This window comes from Megascapheus bottae, chromosome 15 (genome assembly GCF_031878675.1).
Source record: "Megascapheus bottae isolate mThoBot1 chromosome 15, mThoBot2.hap1, whole genome shotgun sequence".
Classification (NCBI taxonomy): Eukaryota; Metazoa; Chordata; class Mammalia; order Rodentia; family Geomyidae; genus Megascapheus; species Megascapheus bottae.
The window spans coordinates 24,057,475-24,080,075 of NC_143523.1; the positions used below are offsets into that span (position 1 = coordinate 24,057,475).

Consider the following 22,601-nt stretch of genomic DNA (forward strand, 5'->3'; position numbering starts at 1 on the left):
AAAATCTTTCAAGAATGAAGCTGAATATCTGAGCGATAGCTCAGTTGTCAACAAAGCACTTGTCTAGCATGTACAAGCCCTGGATTTGATCCTCAATACTGTAAATCGCAAGAATAAAGAAATAAAGCCTTTACAAAACAAATTTGTAACTAGCAGACTATTTATTACTAAGTTAAATGATAAACCCCCATAGGAGGAAAAGAATCAAATACTCACAAAAGCACATAAACTAGGAGAGGAAGAGGAGGAAAATTAAGTTTGAAAGTCCTTACCAGATTTAGACAGCTGACATAAAACTAGCTTTAGCTATTAGTGAATTAAATATATATTTTATAATTTCGGTATGAACTACTAAAAACCAAACACATCATTTTTCTTAAATCATGGAATGAAAAAAAAATACCTAATCAATCCAAAAGAAGGCTAGAAAGAAAAGGACAGGAAAAGTAAACACATACAATAAAAACAAGCAAATATTAAATATATATATATTTAGATGTAAATCCAAATAAATATGAAAGGACTAAAAGCACCATGAAGACAGATTGAGGAGCCATTCAAAATAGTGATATTTGTAATGATAAAATGAGATCTAGCAAAGTTATCTGGCATTTTCAAGGAAGTCAGAAGTTTGATATACAATATTTATTTTAAAATTTTTATTTTATTATTTTAAATAAATTTATTATTTATTATCCTTAAATAGTTCAATTTAGCATCAATTCATATATAAAATACATCTTGATTGGTGTCATCACTTCTGATGTACATCATTTCTAAGAGATCTAAAAACAGCAGATAAACCTAATACTAAGGTAAACAATGAGGAATACAAAAACAAGAGATAATTTTTCAGTGAACCTATTAACACTTCACTCTAACTACCCCAGCAATAGTAATCGCTTGTAAATACTTACTGGTAACTGCAAAAAACTCGGAGAAGGTCTTCTGTACGAAATTCTTGGGGGAAGTCATAAATTTCAATGACATGCGGGAACTCACATTCACTGAGGTCTATATCAGGAAGTTCACTGTTGTAATAATCAAATCTAGGCTCCTGAATGCTTTCTCTGTTCTTCGTGTTCCCTGATAACTAGGGTAAGAGAAATATATAAGTGACTGTTCATATAAAATCATGGCATTATAAAGTATCCTTCTACATATAAACAATCCCATTCCCTGTCTTCATGTTCCTTTCTATTCTTCAAACTTTGTCATCCTGTCTACACTAACGCTGCTCAAGAGAACAATGACAACCAGGAATTTACAACCTAGTTTAATATTATATATTTGGACCATTTGAAAAACTGTTGAAATTCCAGCAAGTAAGTAATGAATGCATAAATCGAAACTTGTATATCAACTAGCATGTGAGAAAATATAGACTTAAGCTCAATGATAAGTACACAATAAGCTTATGTACTTAAAACACATAATGTCCTAGGACCAAACCCAGCAACGCCAAAGTCAAACTGAAAAAAAGAAAGGAAAAATGGAAAAAAAAATTAGTGGATCATAAACAGCACTTTAGTTCTCTCATGAGAACTTCACCTTAAAATCATAGAGTCCAGGACTAGAAACCCAGCAGCATTGATTCTAATATTAACTCTGGCACTAACAACCCAACCTGAGTCTTAGTTAACTTAGCTACAAAATAAGAGGGCCCAGACCACATCATAGGCTTTGCTAGAAGGTCCAGAATAGACTCAATAAAAGTGTATAGTCTTATATTGCTAATAAGAAAATCTCAGAAATTATATTTTAATAAACAAATACTTGAAGCCAGGCACTATAATCTTAGCTACTCAGGAAGCAAAGATCTAAGCACTGCAGTTCAAAGCCAGCCTACGCAGGAAAGCTCCTGAGATTCTTATTGCCAATAAATTGCTCAGAAAAGGTAGAAATGGCACTATGGCTCAAGTGGTAGAGCACTAGCCTTGAGCACAAAGAGGCCCAGGACAGCACCCAATGACAGAGTTCAAGCCCCAGGATTGGAGAAACAAAAACAATAAACAAAACTAAAAACTTAAAATGTACCTATTTATGGGGGACAGTGTGATAATTTGATACATGTATAAAATGTCTAATGATAAAATCAAAGTAGTCAATATTTCAACTCCAAAGATTTTTTCATTATTCAGAGAATACTTTTTTGGTCAGTTACGGGACCTGAACTCTGAGCCTAGGTGCTGTCCCTGAGTTCTTCAGCTCAAGTCTATCACCCTACCCCTTGAGCCACAGCACCACTTCCAATTTTCTGGTGGTTAATTGGAGATAAGAGTCTCGTGGACTTTAGTGCCCGAGATGGCTTTGAACCACAATCCTAAGATCTCAGCCTCCTGAGTAACTGGATTACAGGCATGAGCCATCACACACAGCTCAGAGAACACTTTATTAGTTTTCGTAAATAAAAACACAAACATAAGACTTTATATAATCCAGTGCATTTATCTCTGTATAAATGGAAAAAATTAAGCTTAATGTTTCTATAGCAACATGGCTATTAATTCCTATACACTGCCAACTCAACATGGTAAACTAGCACAGCTAAGGTTTCAAAAAATTCAAATTATATGTATCTGTGTTTGTGTGTGTGTGTGTGTGTGTGTGTGTGTGTATTTATATATAAGAGCAATAATAGTAGCATGTTATCTATCAATAGCAGCAACAGCTTTTCCAGGTTCTGCAGTCATCTGAACAAAATTAAGAGGCATTCAGCACACTACATTAAAAAAAAAAGAAAAATAAAAAAGGGGGAAAAAACAGATATAAAAACCAAAACCCCAGAAAAATGTAAAAATGTGGATCTCTGTTACTTTTTTTTTTAATTGGCTTTAAATTTTTTTTTTTTTTGCCAGTCCTGGGCTTGAGCTCAGGGCTTGGGCACTGTTCTTGGACTTTCTTAAGGCTAGAGCTCTACCACTTGAGCCTCGGCACCACTTCTGTTTTTTTTCTATGTATGTGGTACCAAGGAATCAAACCAGGGTCTTCATGCATGCTAGGCAAGCACTCTACCACTAGGCCAAACTCCCGGCCCCAGTTTTAAATAATTTTTATAAGAGACAGAATCTCACTACAGGTATCCCAGGCTGGCCTCAAACTCTTAATCCATCTGCCTTTACTTCTCAAAGTGTGAGGATTTTAAGCATGTACGACCTTGCCAGGCTTCAAAAGTTTTTTGATTGACAAATGAAAACTGTACAAATGCATGAGGTGTGACTTTCTCAGTGCAGGTATACAGTTAAGCAAATGGTAACTAACATTTACATCTCCTATTTACTTTGTGTTTAGAGTCTTCAGACTCTTGTAATTATTCACAAAACACACAACAATTTATTGTGAACTATAGGTAGCTACAGTGCTGAAAAACATTACAACTTAATACTCCTCTTTGTTTCAGTACCTGTTATTCAATCTCCCTCCCCAGCTTGAAAATTGACATTTTTTAAAGCACTCACATGCGAAAGAGAACATAGAGAATTTATCTTTCTTTGTCCAACTTATTTTACTTAACATAAATATTCTCCAGTTCTATCCATCTGGCTGCAAATCATTTTTCTTTTTAATGGACAAGTAAGGTTCTATTGTGCATATATTTATTTCTTTGACCCATTTATCTGCGATGGTCATCTGGACTGATTCCTTATCTTAATCAATGTGAATAACATAGTAATAAACATGGATATGCAGACCTCTTTGATATGAAGATATCATTGCCTTTTGATATATAGACATAAGTGGAACAACTGAATCACATGGTCCTGTACCAAGGTCTTAGAGGACTTTAAAAAAGTCATGTCAATATTTTTGCCTTTACCAGTAGTTAACTCTCTGAGCATTCTAAATCAGAGTTTAAGTGTGATCTTTGAAAATTCATCAATAATTACAGTTCTAGAAGAACAATCTGAGACAATTATATTCTACCTTTTTTGGATAGTCTTAAGAGGTTCAACTGCACAAGAAGTTCCTTCACATGCCAATGGCTGCCACACCTTATTCTACAGCACAGCTTCCTACCTATTAGAAGCATTTGATATGCCTCATATGTCCAGCATTATCAACAAATAAATAGGCAACCTGGGAAAACAGCCAAAAACGTTGGTTGGAAAATTTTCAAGGCAGGTAGTCTGGTTTAGCACTTAATAAAGCATGTTTGGGCAATATAAGTAACAAACGAAGAGCAAAAGTCACAAATAAGAAATAAATATTACTGGATTTGTAGCATTTTAGAGTATTATCATTGTTATATCTTCTAAAATACAAAGCAGGAAAGTGTATACTTTGGAGCTGAATTTGCCTGTATTCACACACATCTCCCTTTTTTTGTTGTTGTTTTTGCACTGGTCCTGGAGCTTGAATTCAGGGCCTACGCATAGTTCTGAGCTTTTCCACACAAGGTTAACACTATCATGGGCCACAGCTTCACGTCTGGCTTTCTGGTGGTTGGACATACAGAGTCTTACAGACTTTCTTACCCAGCCTGTCTTTGAATCAAGATCCTCAGATCTCAGCCTCCTGAGTAGCTAGAAAAACAGGCATGAGGTACCAGCACCAGCCCATCTACCTCTTTTCTGCTCTTATATAGGCCTATTCTTAACATAGACCCCACTTCACCCAAAGTCCCTCTAAAGACTCAGAGGCATTAGCTATCTTCAGCTTAAAATAATCTGTACTGTTTTCTTATTATTCCCTGCTTTAACTAAGTCATATCAAATTCCTAAATTTTTGCACCTATGTCTAAACACCTAGATGCACACACAAACCTCCCTCTTCCAAAGCATAATCAATATTTCTAAATTACCTCTCAGAATATTACTATCACAATAATGTTTAAACAGGCCCTGGAAGTTACCTTAGAGGGTCTTAGAGCCTAACTCTGTTATCTAACTTCCCCCATTATTAGTGTTTCTTAAATTTGACTTGTATCAAATCTCTGCTCAATAGTGATTTTGTGATGATGGGCCAACTACCACCAGTAACTACTCATTCACATTCTGATATACACTTGTGTTCCTACTGAGCAGCGCTAGCAAACTTCATATGTACCAGAATTACCAAAAGAATTAGAACCACTGACATGGTGAATCTGATGAAAGCCATGAAGAAATGCACTATATGCATGCAATTTTGCATGAGAATTCAAAAGGTTCTCATCTCAAAAGATGTTCATTCAGGCTGCTCTCGGCACTTTAACATTCTAGGGAATGTTGTCAATGTTTTCCAGACTTGACAGTAGGAAGAGCTCTCTACAAAAACATCAGAATAGAACTACTTGACACTGGAAAGTTAGTTTTGTTCAATAGGCTACACTCTCTGCAATCTCATGTGCCTCTTTTATAGGTATATGATAATAGTTCTATACTTCTATAATTTAATTCTTTAGAAATAAAAGACTCATAACTTAGTATTCCTCTTTGGAATAGCCCAAACAAAACCCTTCTACTCTGGTAGAAAAAGTCAAAATGTAAATGAAAGAACAAGACTGAAGTCCTGATTCTGACTTTCCTAAAAGTGTATCCACTAAGCTTCAATTTCCTCATTTATAGAATGGGAATTTTACAGGAAAACTATTTTTCCCTTGCAGGCAAAGGTTCTGTGAATTCACAATAAGGAATGAAAGAGGAAGCAGTTCTACTATTTGGCAATGGTAGTTCTGATTTATAGCAAGGAAACTATTGGATATAGTGTAAATATTTAAGTTAGGAAAATGAAAGACTGAGCTAAGGAATTTATAAGATGGCTTTACTCTAATGTTTTGTATTTATGAGCTCGAACTGGCCTTTGCCAGCTTGTCATTATCACTTACATGGTCTACATATACTCAATAGTCACTTATTCTTTAATTTAAATCAGCAAGAACTCCTTAAATACAGCCATAACTTTTAACCTTTTCCTTCTCTACTACTTTCCCTCTACTGTGATCAAGGACATCCCAACATCCACCAAAATAAAATGTATGGGAATAACAAGTTATAAATGATTTCCCAAATGGATCATGTACACTATATCCTGTCTATATAGAAAAGCCCTTTTGAAGCTCTCCTCTATCTTTCCTCATCAAATTGCCAATGATCCACTAAATTCATCTTCAATATATTCAGTAATATCTCTTAGGACTTGATTAATAGATGCAGCTCAATTCTGTATAGTTTTAACCTTTAAATATCAGATACTTTTCTTAATCTATAAACCTATTAAGTTATTGGAAGAAACTCTTAAATTGAATGAAAGTGAATATATGAATACACACAATGTCTACCAAACTTACTTCCAAAATCTAGGTTGCCCAAAGTAATAAACTGCCTAAGCATCAAGCAATTTCAACTGAACATACCTCTTGTAGAAGTCGAGGATCCACACAGTCACCATCATCATTAAACATAGATTCCCAGCTCTCCTCGCTAGCAGTACTTCCCTGTATATGAGAAGTTTCATTTGCTTTCAGCTCCACGGATATTTCTATAGATGATTCTCTATCAGGAAGTGATACTGTAAATTCTATATTTTCTGACTCATCTTGTTCTTTTGTTTGGAACTGTTCAGCAGTTCTTAGTTCATGCAATGCCCCTGTTATATCATTAGTACTACCCAGATCATAGCCAAAGGCACTCTCTGAAAGTACTTTTGTCCCATCTGACACAGTGAGTTCTGAGTCCAAAACAGTATTACAATTACTATCAGCAATCTTCTTTATAGGTAAAGAAGAAGCATAATCTGACAAGCCCTCTATCAACTTTTCTGTTGAGTCTGTAAAACTCTCAGCATAAATATCTAAGCAAGCCGTCAGGCTGCTGACCCTTTCACAGTCATTCTCACTTTTAGGTACTTGAAGAGGAGCTCCATTTGCATTCATTCCTATACATTTTGAGAAAGTATTTATATTGCTGTAAGTTTCATCAGATACTATACAAGAGCTGCCTACCATTAGGTGGTCACATATGGTACCTGAAATGCCCATTGTACATGCCTCACAGGCACTGGCACTTACTCTCCTAGACCCATTATCTGTATCTGTTTCATCAGCAAGGACAGTTGTATCAGAAGGCTCAAACTTTCCACATAAATCATCAGCAGTGCTGTCATTCTCACACTCTCGAATCATTGTTGGATCAATAATGTCATTTGTGTTCTCCAATTTGCTGACTAAAGGTATTTTATGAGATATGTGACACATAGTATCAAGAATGGAATCTGCATCTTTCTGACTCAAGATAAGACTTGTATTATTGGCTATATCACCTATAGTCTCAGCTTCAGAGTCTATACAAGTCTGATCAATGACATCATTTTGACTTCTAGGAACAGACGCAGCAGTGAGACTTCCACTGGTAAGCTTTAACTTTCCATCTGATGTTTGTATACTTTTTTGTAAGATTTCAGAATCAGAATTTAATTTTTCTGGTTTGAGCATACTCTCTGGTGGTGTCAACACAGTAGTACAAACTCTGGGAAACTGGGAGAGGATCTCCACAATTTCAGCATCAGTTTCAATTCTGCTTTCCAAATTTCTGTCTTCTAAAGTTTTTCCATTTAATTCATGTCTACTAAAACCACAGAATTCTACCTTCTGAAATGGTTTGTTTAGAAGTTGACTGTCACTGATTTCTGAAGAAGATTGTGATAGTAGTGCCTCATCATATCCTGCCATGGCTGTATTTTGAACTGCTAGACATTCCATGACCTTTGGTTTAAAATGTCTTTGTATAGGCACACCAGACATGATTTCGCCACTTGGAACTCTTTGCTGATGTTCTTGTGATAATATGTCTTTGGAATCCATGGTTCTTTTCTTAGTATAAAGCCCATCTTTATTCCTTTTCTGATGGCATGTGTCTTTCCTTAATCTTGATGAAGATTTCTTGCCTTCCTTACAATTATACTCTTTTCTATTTAGATTCACATTCAGTCTTTCAGTCTCCAGTTTGTCCACAAAAATCTCCTGTTGGGAAAGACAATCTTCTTTCTGTTCTTTCAGCACAGAATCAGGAAGATAGCGGTTTTTATCTCTACTGGCTGTCTTGAGGACTGCTGCATCCCTTCGAGCTTTAGGGACATAAAGTGCCATGTCAGGCCTTTTGGCTCGAACTCTGCACCTCTCTGCTTCTGGCTGCATGGCACCACTTCAATCTGAAAGAAAAGGAGAGTGATTTAATTACCAAAAATTAATTACAATGTATTGAACCAAAAGATTTTTTTTTGAAACCAAGGGATTTTTAAAGACTAGATTGACCTACTAATCCATCCTATAGAAATCCTTAAGTTAGAAAGCAAAGTAACATCTGCCAATAAAGTGTACAAGTAAGGAAATATTTTTAAGCATAAATTTTTAGCCAAGTACCCTTGTTCATAATCTCCTAAGCTACCTCTCTGCCTTTCAAATCTCTTTTTTTTTTTTTTTTTGGCCAGTCTTGGGCTTGAGCTCAGGGGTCTAAGCCCTGTCCTTGGACTTTCTCAAGGGTAGAGCTCTACCATGTGAGCCTCAGCACCACTTCTGACTTTTTTCTATGTGTGTGTATCAAACGTGGGTCTTTGTGCATACTAGGCAAGAATTCTACCACAAGGCCAAACTCCCAGCTCCCAATCTCTACTTTTTAAGCAAGCTATGTCTTATGCTGAATTAAAACCAGATTATTTGGACAATGACAGCCACCTATCAAATACTCGTAAAGCACAACGATGTCCATTATATTTAGGAGCTTAGATTTTTACTCTGAAGAGGATATTCAAGGAAGAAACCAATAATGACATCCAAATAAATACATATAACTAAAAGTACTTATTTATTTATTTTTTGGTCGGTCATGGGACTTGAATTCTGAGCCTAGGTGTTGTCACTGAGCTCTTTAGCTCCAAGCTACTGCCCTACCCCTTGAGCCACAGCACCACTTCCTAAAAATATTTTTAAGAGTAACAATTATCAGCTATAAAATATAATAACTAAAAAATATAATAACTAATCAGAGAATGCTTCCATCCTAGAAAAGTGCTTTCTTCTAAACTATGGTTCCATGGAAATAAAAAAAAAGTAGTGGAAAAGTAAAAGGTATTTAATTGCCGTGATTTGATCATAACACATTTTTATAGATAGATAGACAGACAGACAGACAGACAGACAGGCAGGCAGGCAGGCAGGCAAGCAGACAGATTATATAGATATATGATGGGAGGGAGAGAAGGAAAGAAAGAAAAAGAAAGTTATTCCATGCAACAAACATGGAATATCTTGATTTTGATTAGTAAGTCATCTATCAAAATACACCTTGATGGATTTCTGAATGATATGTAGATTAAAGACCTAGTAACCAATTAACTAATGAAGATAAAGCCAGGCAAAGTGGTTCCCATCTGTTATTCCAACTTCTTGGGAGGTGGAGACTGGAAAGATGGTTGTTTGACCCCAACCTAAGCAAAAAGCTAGTGACACTCTATCTCAACCAATAAACTGGGTGTGGAGGCATGCCCCTGTCACTCAGCTACAGTGAAGCATGAATTAAGAGGATCATTGGTCTAGGCTGGCCCAGGCATAAACCTGAAACCCTAGTTAATAATAACTAAAGCAAAAAGGATTGAGAATGTGGAGAATGTGTGGCTCCAATGGTAGGTATATGGCCTTGAGTTCAAATGGGTGGGGAGAGAGGAAGAGAGAGGGCTCAGAATTCAGTTGAGCATGGTAATGCACACCTACAATCCCTGCAGTTAAGAGGCTGAAGCAAAAGAATCATGAGTTTGAGGCAAGCTTGAGCTACTAATAAGGGGCAGGGCAAGGCAAAGCAGGGGGAAGGAAAGGAAAAAGCAAGAAAGAAATTCTACTCCTAAATATCTCTAATGCTACCATCAGGGGCAATGAGATCTTTTATTAATAACTGAAATAAAGTCTAGATGACTGACATACACTAGAGAATATAATTCTATTTAGAAGAAAAGTGATCTGTATAATTTTAAGCACCCTTCAATTTCTAAATCTTGTGTCTGTATTCCTTCATTTTTAGAAGTTAATGACTCCTTTATTATTGAATTATACTGTGCAGTCTACATCTACTATTAGTCAAGAAGAAATGCTTTGCAATTACATCAAGAACACATTTATATTTACTTTAATAAAAGTTTTGTCTGTATTTCTAACATGTAACTGACCTATTAAAGACTTAAGTTCCTCTATGACTCATCTTCATAAGAAAGTAAACTAACACATAACAAATAAGGCCTTTACATTTTCACAACAAAATGTCAATGCTGCTTGTCCTGTATTTGTGATCTATACAAAGATTCCTCATCAATCAACAGGATATTAACCCTTCAGACAGTTAAATGGACAATTTGGCCAGGAATTGACTTGATCTAGTATTTGCCAAAGGCTCACTTAGGATATTTGATTGAGAGAAACTAGCTAATGGATGTGTTAACTATGTATGCCTCTAGAATAAATTCCCTAAGCTCTATTATTTTTATCCTTTGTAACATACATGTTCCTTTTTCTCCTCCCTCACTCTCTCCCTTCATCCTCTCCCTATTTTCCTTCTATTTAATGGACACTATTTTTTTCCCTGAGCCTTCGAAGTAAATTACAGATATTATGGCCCTTGTTCTACATCCTGCAGAGTATATTTCCTGTAAGTAGAAACAATCCTCACACAACAAAAAGTTAACAAATTTAATATTGGTATAATACAATATAAATACATCTAACATTAAGTACTTCAATTTTTCCACCTGACCTAGTCATATTTCCCTCTCTAATACAGGATCCAATTTAGGGTCAGGCACTACATTAGATTTTGCGTCTCTTTAACCTCCTAATTTTAAAACATTTCCACACCTTTCCATTATCTTTTATGACACTGACATTTGGAATATTTCCCCCTCATCATACTTATTAAAAGAGGGCATACTAAGCTTACCCTGTAATCCTAGCTACTCAGGAGGCTGATAAATGAAAATTGAAGTTCAAAGCCAGCCTAGGCAGGAAAGTCTGTAAGACTCTTACCCCCAACAAATTACAAAAATAAAATCCAGAAGTGGAGGTGTTGCTCAGGTGGTAGCCTGCTATCCTTGAGCAAAAGAAGTTCAGGGACAATGCCTAGGCATTGAGTTCAGACCCCCCCACAAAAAAAGAGGGCATTCCTCATTAAAGCTTTATCTGTGGAATGCCTCCCAAAGATACATTTTCAACTAACACTATGAGGTGTAAACATATAAAGGCATCTTCAGTGATGCTTTCAACTTTGATCATCCAATTCAAAGTATATCTAATTTTTCTACAGTCTACTAACTATATTCTCTCATTTGCAAAAAAAAAGCAGTCTGCTAGTCTGCTAGGTGTCACTTTAAAAAACAAACTTCCCCCTAGATTTAGTATTCAGAATGATATATCAGATGGCTTTATCTGATTTTTTATGATGATGGTTGAAAAAAGAAAGTTTGCCAATACTAGCAGTCTTCCCACATTTGCGAGTCACCCTTTGGCATTTTTCTGAGAACAAAAGCAAATATGTATCTTAACTCACAAGACAGTGAAGTTCTTTTTTATTTTATTTTATTTTATTGTCAGAATGAGGTATAGAGGGGTTACAGTTATAGTCATAAGGTAGTAAGTAGTTACTTCTTGAACACTGTTACCCTTTCCCATGTTTTCTCCCATTTTTCCTCCCTCCACCCCACAGTGAGGCTCTTTAAGCTAAAATTGCAATGGTAAGTTTTCACATCAAACAGTTGGTCAATACAGAAAATGTGCATCTGAAAAACATTTTCTAACTCTTTCAAAAGGCAAGTTGAAAGCAACTATTACCTTATCCTCAATATCCTACTAATAAAAAAGAAAAAAGGAATGTCTCCCTGAGTTATATGGTCCCATCACTAAACACAGCACAATGTGCCCCTCTACTCCCTCTTTTCTGGAAAAACAGAAAGTTGAGTTTGCTCTTCAAATGCAATGATTAACTTATACCAGATGTCTGGTAATGTTTGTTTCTCTGTTCCTTTTTAAAGTCATCTCAAATTCCTTTGAGAAGGCTTTAAAAGGCAAGGTACAGTCAATTCATATATGTTAATAAACAGAAATATGAGGGGGTACAAGAGGAAAACATCTTTCACTGAAAATATGACAATATACTTATTCCAAATCCATTTTCTGGGGAATATCTTTTAAGTTTTATCCACTTATTTAAGTTATAAAATGCTTTATGAAATAAATACATGTCTCAAATGAGGTATGTCTTTAATTCTGATCATGCCACTTTCTTCAAATGATTAACAAAACATATGCAATATAAAAACACATAAAACATATATAACTAGGCCATTACAATTTCCATGTATTGACACGTGTGTGTGTGCACGCGCGCGCGCGCGTGTGTGTGTGTGTGTGTGTGTGTGTGTGTGTGTGTGTGTATCCTGAGGGCAAGATCCAACAGGTAGACATAAAATTCAAGATAAGAGCCTAAGCAAACAATAAATCTATCTTCATTAAGGTTTTGTGTGTGTCTATTGGTTTGTTGGTGTTGTCTTGCTCTTCATTTTAACCCATGTAATGAGCTTTTAAATTTTAAATGGTTATGGTGTATGTATGCATTATCTACTAATGGCTGTACAAGAGGATTATAATTTAACGTGCCCATTTATGTGTCCAGAGCATCTTGATGACTCAGTCCTTCTATCATTCTCCATGCCCATGGCTATGGTTTTTATTACACATTCTACTTTTCCTTTATTATGCCTGATCTCCTTGGTTGTATTTTTTGTTGTTGTTTTGTTACTTTTTACTTAACTCAAGCTTGAACTGGGCCTGAGCACTGTCCCTCAGCTCTTCAGCTCAGGCTACCACCCTGCCCCTGGGCCTGGGCGTTGTCCCAGAACTCTTCAGCTCAAGACTACTGCCCCACCACTTGAGCCACAACCCCATTTCCCATTTCTAGAGGCTAACTGGAAATAAGAACCTCAAGGTCTTTAGTGCCCAGGCTGGCTTCACTCACATTTTTTCTTCTACCTTTATTTTGAACATTTTTATATTATCAAGTTATAAATTATAGCATTAATGTTAATTTGTAATTGTTCTAAATTTATTGTGGTTTTATGTTTTATGTTTAATACTATTATATAAAATTCTCCAGGATTTAATTTACCCTGTGACTGCTTTTGCTTAAAGCATTTTTATTGTTATTGTCTGTCTGCTACTTTAATAACTTTGGGTAGTTGGTGGGGCTTTATAGAAAGAATTTCATGCTACAGACTGCAAGTGTTCCTCTAGAGTTTCTGCAGTAACATTTTCTGTTTGAGGTATACTAGACCAAGTGGTTAGTATGCATCTGAACACAAACCCACAGGAGAATAAATCATTAGTTATGAATTCTCCAAGAAATTTTTCCCTTCACTCGGAGCCCATATAAAAACAGAAACACTTGTTTTCTTTCTATGATGCAGTGAATTATTTTTATGGCCTACCCTTTGAGTGAAAGTGCAAGTCTTTCTGAAGTAAGGTTTTTGGAAGTAAATTCAGTACCCAAACCCTCTTTCTCTCTCAGGTCCGTGGCCTCCATTCCTATTTCCCACGTGCTACTGAAATCTAAGTCTCAAGTTACTAAAAACGGAACATTAGTAAAAGTAAAAAATAAATAAAAACTGCAACAAATGTAAACAAATATTTTATGGCACAACCAACACAAAATACAAAAATCATAATGCTAAGTGAAAAAAAATATAATTCCAACCACTTTTGTCTCTTCAAATGTGTGTGCATGCTTGTATGTATACATATGTAAATATACAGTAAAGAACAGGTTGTCAATCCTCAATTAGAATCTCAACCCAACTTAACTATGCCTTACCTTGACAAATTATTTAACTTTATAAAATGATAATAAGACATATCTCACAGACATATCAAGCAGATTAAATAAGATGACATACATATATATCACAAAAGTCTTCATGAAAGATGATAGGCATTGGTGGTGATTCATGCCTACTACTTGGGAGGATGGAAACAAAAGAATTGAAGATGAAAGCCAGTCTAGGCAGGAAAGTTTGTGAAACCTCTTATTAACCTATGGCCGAGCACAGTGGTGCATGCCTGTCACCTCAGGCTACATGGGACTGAGACCAAGACTGGGAGGACTGTGGGTCCTGGCCAGCCAGGGTAGGAAAAGTCCAGGAGACATCATCTCCACAGAAGAGCAACTAAAGACAACCCCTATGATCCCAGAACAATGGAACAATGGAAAGCCTAAACACAGGTGATCATAAGCTCAGAAGTGTGCCAGGATACGATGAGAGACCCTATTCTAACAATAACCCATGAAAAACATAGCTGGAGGCATGCTAAGTAGTATCATGTCAGCCTAGCAAAAGTGAGGCCTTGAGTTCAAATACTACTACCCTAAAGTTTTCTTAAAGTTAACCATCATTAAATAAGCAGTTGAGTTCTTTAAATTACAAGTTTACAAAGGGAATTTTGAGTCCCAATATTACAATACACCTCAACCAACTACATACATTTCTACTAGATATTAACCTGTGCTACATCTATACATTTGGCTTTGCCCATAATCTAATCTTTCATTAATCACTTAATCTCATAAACATCCAATAAAACAAACACTGCAAAAATAAACACAGTGCAATCAGTTATAATGTGGAAATTCTAATCTTGAAAATAATGTAGAATTTCATTCAAGCAGGAATTAATCTCACAGAAAACTCTTGGATTATGGCAGAATCAACCCAGTGAGACTGCAAACAGAGAACTACCATTGTAGGTTCCTATAGTTTTTGTTTCTGACCTTTCTGTTTGTGTGAATTATCAAAGTCTATTAGGTAAAGAATGTAGTTCAGTACTTTGAAAAGTGGGTCATCTCTAGGGTAAGAATAATCTAATCTCAATTTTTAATAGGCCATCTCTTCAGATGCTTTTTCCAGGTTCCAATGTTCTTAATAAGCAAGAATTTGTCATAAATATATGATGGTAAGGATAAAAACACTACTCTCTCTATATATATAAAACACATATATGTAATATATATATATATAGTTGTCAGTGGTTACAACTAGAACATGAAACAAAAAAGGAACAAAATCTTTAAAAGGACTGCTATCTTTTTGCACTACATAACCACAGCATTGTTTAAATTTGTTATATATGTTCCATGTAGTATTTTTATCATTAAGAGCAATAATGGCCCAGTATGCTTTATAGCATATTCTTATAATCTCAGCTACTCAGGAAGCAGAGATAGGATTGCAGTTCAAGGCTAGCCTAGACAAGCCTTATTTCAAAAACAAGCCAAGCCTCCTGGTACATGCCTGCAGTCCCAGATTCTCGAGAGACAAAGAGGTAGGAAAATTGTGGCATGAGGTTGTCCAGGCAAAGGACAGGATGCTAAGTGAAATTACAACCTAAAGGGGATATGGCTCAAGTGGTAGAGCATTTGTCCAGCAAATAAATCTGCAGTACTGCAAAACAGAACAAAAATATTAAAATTTAAAGATACACTACTTTATAGTAAAATAGGATATTACTATAAATTAGTGTATGAGAAGGCAAAGCAATAAATATTGTTAAACACATCTTTATTATACAAAATTGTAAATAGGGAAATGATAAATGGAGAACAGAAGACTCTTTAGCATATCTGACAGCATAATAAAACAAGCAGCACATCTATTACTTCGTATTAGAAAGACAACTTCAAATGTTGCAGAATGTTGAGCAATCTTTGGTCTAAGAATGATCTAGAACTACATGTCCAAAACACTAGCCATAGTAGCTATTGAGCATTGGAAACAAGGCTAGTCTGGGCTATACATAAAACACTTCCAGATTTGAAAGACTTAGTTTTAAAAAACGTAAAATATCCCATTATTTCTATATGTAAAATATTATTTTGGATATATCAAGTTAAATAGAACCTGGGCACTGTCCCCAGGCTTTCTCAAGCCTAGTGCTCTACCACTTAAGCCACAGCAGCACCACTTCTGGCTTTTTTTTCTGTGTATGTAGTACCAAGGAATCAAATCCAGGGCTTCATGCATGCCAGGAAGTCATTCTACCACTAGGCAATGCTCCTGGCCCTGCTTTAGTGCTCTTAAATGTGGTACTGGAGATTTAAATTTGCTGCCAATATTATATTCCTAACAAAATAGCACTGGTCTAAAATACTACCATATCCTTAATATGTCTCTATGGACAAAAACAGTCTTTTTTTTTCAGCAACACAGGAATGTACTAAATCAAGAAGTTAAAGTGTAAATGGACAGATATGCTTATGTTTACATATACTTTGATATTCTATAAATACTTTATCAAAAGATCTACTAAGGTTTCACAGATCTCAAAAAATTAAAATCAGTCAGAAAACACTCCCTTGACATAAAAGCTATCCTCAAGTTTAGGATCATTTTTTCCGACTTTTTCTTCTTCTATAAACAAGGAATTTATATTTATTTCAAACTATGCTAGGTCTTAGATTTTAAATTATTTTTTTCACATCGGAAGAAAGCAACTTTCTTGGCTTTTCTCTATCACCAAGAGCATTCTTTATTCTCTGTGTACTACTAATAAGCTGGCAAAATCAACAAATGCCAAGATTATTCAGTTCAGCAGCACCGATAGCCATTTGTAATAGAAGTACATTACAAGTGAATTTAGTATGTTTATTAAATGTAGGCTACAAAACGTGCTAAGTGACAAAAATTAAACCAAAAGATTTCTGGGCACTAAGATAATTTGTACAAAATTTTAAGTTCTAGCCATCCTCTAAAGAAAAAATTCACTATCCTTATCTCTTTAACTCCAGATTCTATTGAATATTATAACTGTCACCCAAGTTATTGCTAGAACCCTGGAAGTCATTGCCTGATATTTCTAAAGACTGGTCAGTTCCCTCATTCAAACTCTTCACTATAGAACTTAAAAGTATGTTGAACAACATATACAACCCTACATAATTACCCTAAAACTTCCTGCCACAATTCACCTCCAGTTTAAGTTCAGACTTTATTTTCTATCCATACCAAATGCTTCAAATAGCAGAACCATGCTCAGGTATTATCTCATACCTCTATGATTTAAAATACTCTATCTTTAGCTGGGAATAGGAGGCTTATGACTATAAACCTAGCTATTCATGAGGCTGAGAACTATAATTTAAAGTCAAGAAGAATCCATCTCCAATTAATTTACCAGCAAAAGGCTGGGGTGGAGGCATATTTCACCTGGCAAGAGCATCAGCCAAGCAAGCAAGTGTGAGACCCTAAGTTTATCCATTTGGCATAAAACAAATGTGCAAAATCATGGCAACAGACTCTCTCAAAAGGGAATGCCTTCTTCCATCCCCAATTGAGATTTCTGGTCCATTCATTCATTCCACAAACATTTATTGAGTACCTACCAGGTATCAATGTCACCTTAGACTGTAGAACACAGTAATGAGTAAACCAAGTCCCTGACTCCATGAGGCTCGCATTCTAGCTGTGAAGATAATACACTTTAAAAACATATACCATGTGTGACAGTGATGCTACAGGGTAAAATAAAGCAAGGACTGCATACTGAGCAATGGTGGGTGTGGGTGTGTGTGGGTGTATGGGGGGGGTAGGTGTGTGTATTTTATCACAGAATTATATTGGTAAAGCAAGGAGAGCCTGTTGAGGAGTAAACACACCATGTCATAATTGGTGAAACAAAATAGATTATGGGGAAAGAAAGAGCTAAAGAAAGAGGAAGAAAGGGGCAAAAGCTCTAAGGTATATACCAGAATAACAGTAATATAAATGTGGAAATAGAGTAAAAGGAACAGAGTAGATCAGAACAAGTAGGTATATGAAAGTCATAGCAAGAGCTTTGGATTTGATGGCCAATGTGTTTGGTAATTACAGGAAATTTTCTGGAAGGAAAAAAAAAAACCCAGACACACTCTGACTTATTTCTTAAAAAAAAAAAACAGACACAATATGACTTATTTCTTCTGAACATCTTTCTAGCAATATGTCATTATAGGAGGATAAAAGCAAGAAGTAAATGGTTTTAGTAAATTACTGCAGCATGCCTAGGCTAATGCAGAAACATCACTAGTAATGATTAATGATACAATTCACAAAGCAAAACTAGCAAAATGATTATACAGGATGTAAAAGGAAGAGAAGACTTGCTGAGACTTTGTGGTATGATCAACCTGGGTGACAGCAGTTACACATATTAAGATGGGAAGACTAGAAAAGGAAAAAGAAGAGAGCAATCAAGAATTCTGCCTACTGTATATCCTATAGTTGTTAAAAAAAACTGGGAAATAAGACTGAAGTTTAAAAGAAGTGTAAGAATTGAAGATGAAAGTTTACAAGTCATCATGAAGTTTCAGGTCAAAAAATAAAATACTAGTACCTAGGAAGACACAGAAGGCCATAATAGTAATAGATTAATAGATATAAAAAAAGCTTTGAATTCTACAGGATATAGTTAGTATATGAGATTAAGTATTCTAATAAACCTGCTTCATTGTATCTTTAATGGAAATAAATGGAAAATAAGGCAGAGAGTGAAATATCCTAGATTACTCAACTCTTCACCAGAAGACAATTAAAGCAATTTCAACCTCAGCATTTTTGTACACAAGTAAAACTCGCAAATCCCAAGTGTTATTAGAAGGTATTCAGACTTAGAAAAGTTCAGAATTAAAATCAGTTCTTCAGTCATTTGTATCCAAACAGTCTAAGGATAAAATACTTAATAAATACATACTTTTTTTATTAATGGCCATAATATGCCTTTACAGAACTAGGCAAACCTTGGGATGTAGCAACCTTTAGACAGTGTGTACAGTACTCTGATGACAACTCTAGATTGCAAAATTCTACTTCTTGGTCACTAAACTAAGACTAGACTAAACTAGGCTAAAACATGAAGAATACGGTTTCTAAATTAGAAAAAAAAAAAGGGGGGCAGGAGTTTGGCCTAGTGGTTAAAGTGCTTGCCTAGCATGCATGAAGACCCGGGTTCGAGTCCTCGGTACCACATACATAGAAAAAAGCCAGAAGTGGTGCTGAGGCTCAAGTGGTAGAGCTCTAGCCTTGAGAAAGTCCAAGGACAGTGCTCAGCTCAGGCCCTGAGCTCAAGGCCAGGACTGGCAAAAAAAAAAAAAAGTTATCCTTGCTACTCAGGAGGCTGAGATCTGAGGACCACAGTTTAAAGTCAGCACAGGCAGGAAAAGTCCATGCGACTCATCTCCAATTAACCAACACAAAACTAGAAGTGGCACTATGGCTCGAAGTGGTAAGTGCTAACTTTGAGAAAGAAAAGCTCAGGGACATCCTAGCTACACACGAGGCTGAGATCTGAGAATCAAGGTTCAAAGCCAGCCAAGGCACCAAAGGACCTGAGACTCTTATCTCTAATTAACCTCTAGAAAAGGAAGTGGGGCTTGTTCAAGGGTAGGGCGGGAGCCTTGAGCTGAAGAGCTCAGGGACAATGCCTAGGCCTAGGGGTAGGGGGTAGCCTTGAGCTGAAGAGCTCAGGGACAGCACCCAGGCCAAGTTCAAGCCCCATGACCCACAAAACAAACAAACACAAAAACAAAAATAAAAAGCTCAGGGACAGCACCCTGAGTTCAAGCCTCACAACTGACTATATATATATATATATATATATATATATATATATACACATATATATATACATATATATATATGTTTTATACTTATAATAATAAAGGGTTGCAGTGTTAAACCATTTTTTAAACTTTGTATTCCTCAAGGTTTAGACAAGATGTTACAAGAAGGAATTTCTTCTTTTTTAAGGGTATATACCCCTACCCCTATGTATATACATCTCACATTTTCGAGATCCATTTATCTGCTGATGGACATTTCGATTGTGCCAAATCTTAGTTCCTGAGATAATGTAGCAATAATCATGGAAGCACAAACCCTGTTTAGGATACTACTTTTAATTCTTTTTTATATATACCAAGAATAGGAAATCACTGAGTCACACGTTTGTATTTTTAATACTCTAAAGTACTTCCACACTGTTTTCCACTTCATGGTCCCACAAACACTTCCACATTCTTTTTTTTTTTTTCACTTCCACATTCTTATTAACAGTATTACCTAGCATAAGTAGGGCTATGGGGCCAACATACTTCCCAACACATACACATGTACATACACATGTGTACACACACACTCTTAGTCTTCAAAATATAAAATATAAGTTTACCTGACATTCAAGGCTACTATAAAGATTTATTTTCCATCATTTTTAGCACAAATTTAAACTGTTATGCCAGGCCCCATGTCCCAATAAATATGCATCCACAAACAATTATAGAGATAGATAGCTTATGGGGAGGGGGCACTATTTGGTCAGATCCCCATACTGGTCTGTGGTTAGGGGAAAAGGAGAGCGGGGGAGGGGTGTGGCTTCGTGATTAATCACTGCCCACTCTGCTAAGGGGTATTTATCACAGCCCACTGTCAGGTAAATCACTGGAAAAACACCTCTTCAGTAATTAATGTGAAGTGACGGATGGACAGCCCCTGGGCCCATTAATCAGGAACATCAGCAGCCTACTGAGATTATGAATGTCAGGATGCATAAACTGCTGGTGGATCAATAGGCCCAGGAATTCATCCAAGGCTCTCATTTCCGAGGTATCTCCGGTACATTAGGCCCCCTCAACCCCTCCCTCAATCTAAAATGAAAATCAAGGCTTCCGAACAAAAAACAGGAGCTGAGGTCCAAGGTGACCACTATAAGAAAACAGTCAAGGAAGCTGAACAGGAAAGACACCAGGATAAGAACAGAAGCACTAAGTGCTATGCTATCAGGTCTCTCTCCCAGAAGGTTCAGTGCACTGTAAAAGCAGGAGAACTGGAAAGATATATTTAACATTCACATATTTAGACTCTGATTACTTTAGGATTATCCAACTTCTTGCTTCTAATCTTTCATCAATTTTCTGTCCATATTTCCTTTCCTTTCATATTAGAACTATCAACATTGAAATAAAAAAGAATGCAAATTCAATTCTATATAAGAATGTATGTAAAACACTTGAGCTGGGCACGGTGGCTCACGCCTGTAATCCTAGCTACTCAGGAGCCTGAGATCTGAGGAGTGCAGTTCAAAGCCAGCCCTGGCACTAAAGAGTCCTATCTCAAATTAACCACTAGAAAACCAGAAGTAGACCTATGGCTCCAGGAGTAGGGCAGTAGCCTTGAGCTGAAGAGCTCAGGGATAGCACCCAGGCCCAGAGTTCAAGCCCCACAACAGGCAAAAATAAATAGATAGATAGATAGATAGATAGATAGATAGATAGATAGATAGATAGAAAGAACTTGAAAATTATAAACTATCTTTAACTTAATTTTAGCATTTATCACCATGATGAACAAGGAATTGTCAGCACAAGTGCTTATACTGTTAAACAAAAACATTCTCCATCAAAATGTCTTTTCAATCTAGAGTTGAAAGAGAATTACTGTCTACTAAATCATCCCTAGTCAAATTTTGTATGAGAAGGAAGGCTACCTTAGGTTTTCATAATGAATACATTCTAGACTGACAGTAACTGAAAAAAGACTGCCCTTGCTGCCACACCCCACCAAATCCCAGTACTGTGTTCTGTGGTCAGACTTAGGCCACCACTACAATTGTTGGTTAAAAAGTGTCTCAGAGTTACAGCTGCCTGTTCCACTAAATCTCATTTCATCGGTCTGATAGATGGATGGACAGATGGCTGCTTGGTGAAAGCCGCATTATCAGCCAGCTTTCTATGGAGCCTCTAAATGATGGATAGCCCTCTTTCTACTTTCTCCAAACCACCATCGATCCAAGCCATATTTCAGCGGTCAGAAGCCCAGTAATATTAAGACACACAATCGGGTTAAGTTACTTGCAGTGTAAACCTCTAGAGCAGAAATCTTAACACCTCAGCTTTGCTGTCATGAACCAGGCTAAAAACGTTACAGTTTCATTCTTTCTAGCTGCTAACACAATGAATTCCAACAGCTCAAAGCCCAAAGGGAACAGCTGGGCTCTATTCCTAGCTAGCTTGCCTGCCAATTTTTTTTTTTTTACTAGCCAGTTCATTTCTGGAAAATGAACTCTGCAGTAGTGCTGAGTAGATCTGTGAATATGTGTATCCAGTGCATATGAAACTATGAAAACCATCGAGCTGCCTAGAGTTTGTCAGTATAGAATCACCAACACCAAATGTATGGGGCCTTACACCTACCAAGAAGACCTATCAGCACCAAGGATAGTGATCAAAACCAAACAGATCAAAATTCTGTCATAAATGTTTTGCTTATCTAGTCTGCTTGACTGGGTTCTAATATCAGGCATATGTATCAGACTACTGTAAGCCCTTGTCTACTTTCACAAGCACATTTTTGTGTCCATTTTTCTGTAGCCTTCTAAACACTATTTAAATTTCCACACCTTTCTTTGCCCTTTTTTCCTGTTATCCTCAGCTCTCAGACAACTAAGACTCATATAATTGGATAATATAATAAAATTATTTCCATTGGTATGGCTGAAATAGAAAACTGATTCCAGTTTTGTGATATGGAATCCCAGAACCTACCTGCTCTCTTTTTGATGCTTACTTACA

The 22,601-nt window shown here is 36.3% G+C and overlaps 1 protein-coding gene across 3 annotated transcripts in view; it reads right to left on the reverse strand.

Moving 5' to 3' along the window:
* Positions 1-22,601, reverse strand: part of R3hcc1l (R3H domain and coiled-coil containing 1 like) — a 79,967-nt gene that overhangs the window by 29,134 nt on the left and 28,232 nt on the right. For all 3 annotated transcript variants that reach the window (XR_016537812.1, XM_090346104.1, XM_090346105.1), the window contains exons 2-3: positions 6,335-8,127; positions 918-1,093 (exon numbers count right to left, since the gene is read on the reverse strand). Coding sequence is in view for 2 of the 3 variants with exons in the window: in XM_090346104.1 (XP_090202230.1) it covers positions 918-1,093; positions 6,335-8,113 (1,955 nt within the window). In the remaining variant the exon portion in view is untranslated. The remainder of the gene's footprint in view (positions 1-917; positions 1,094-6,334; positions 8,128-22,601) is intronic.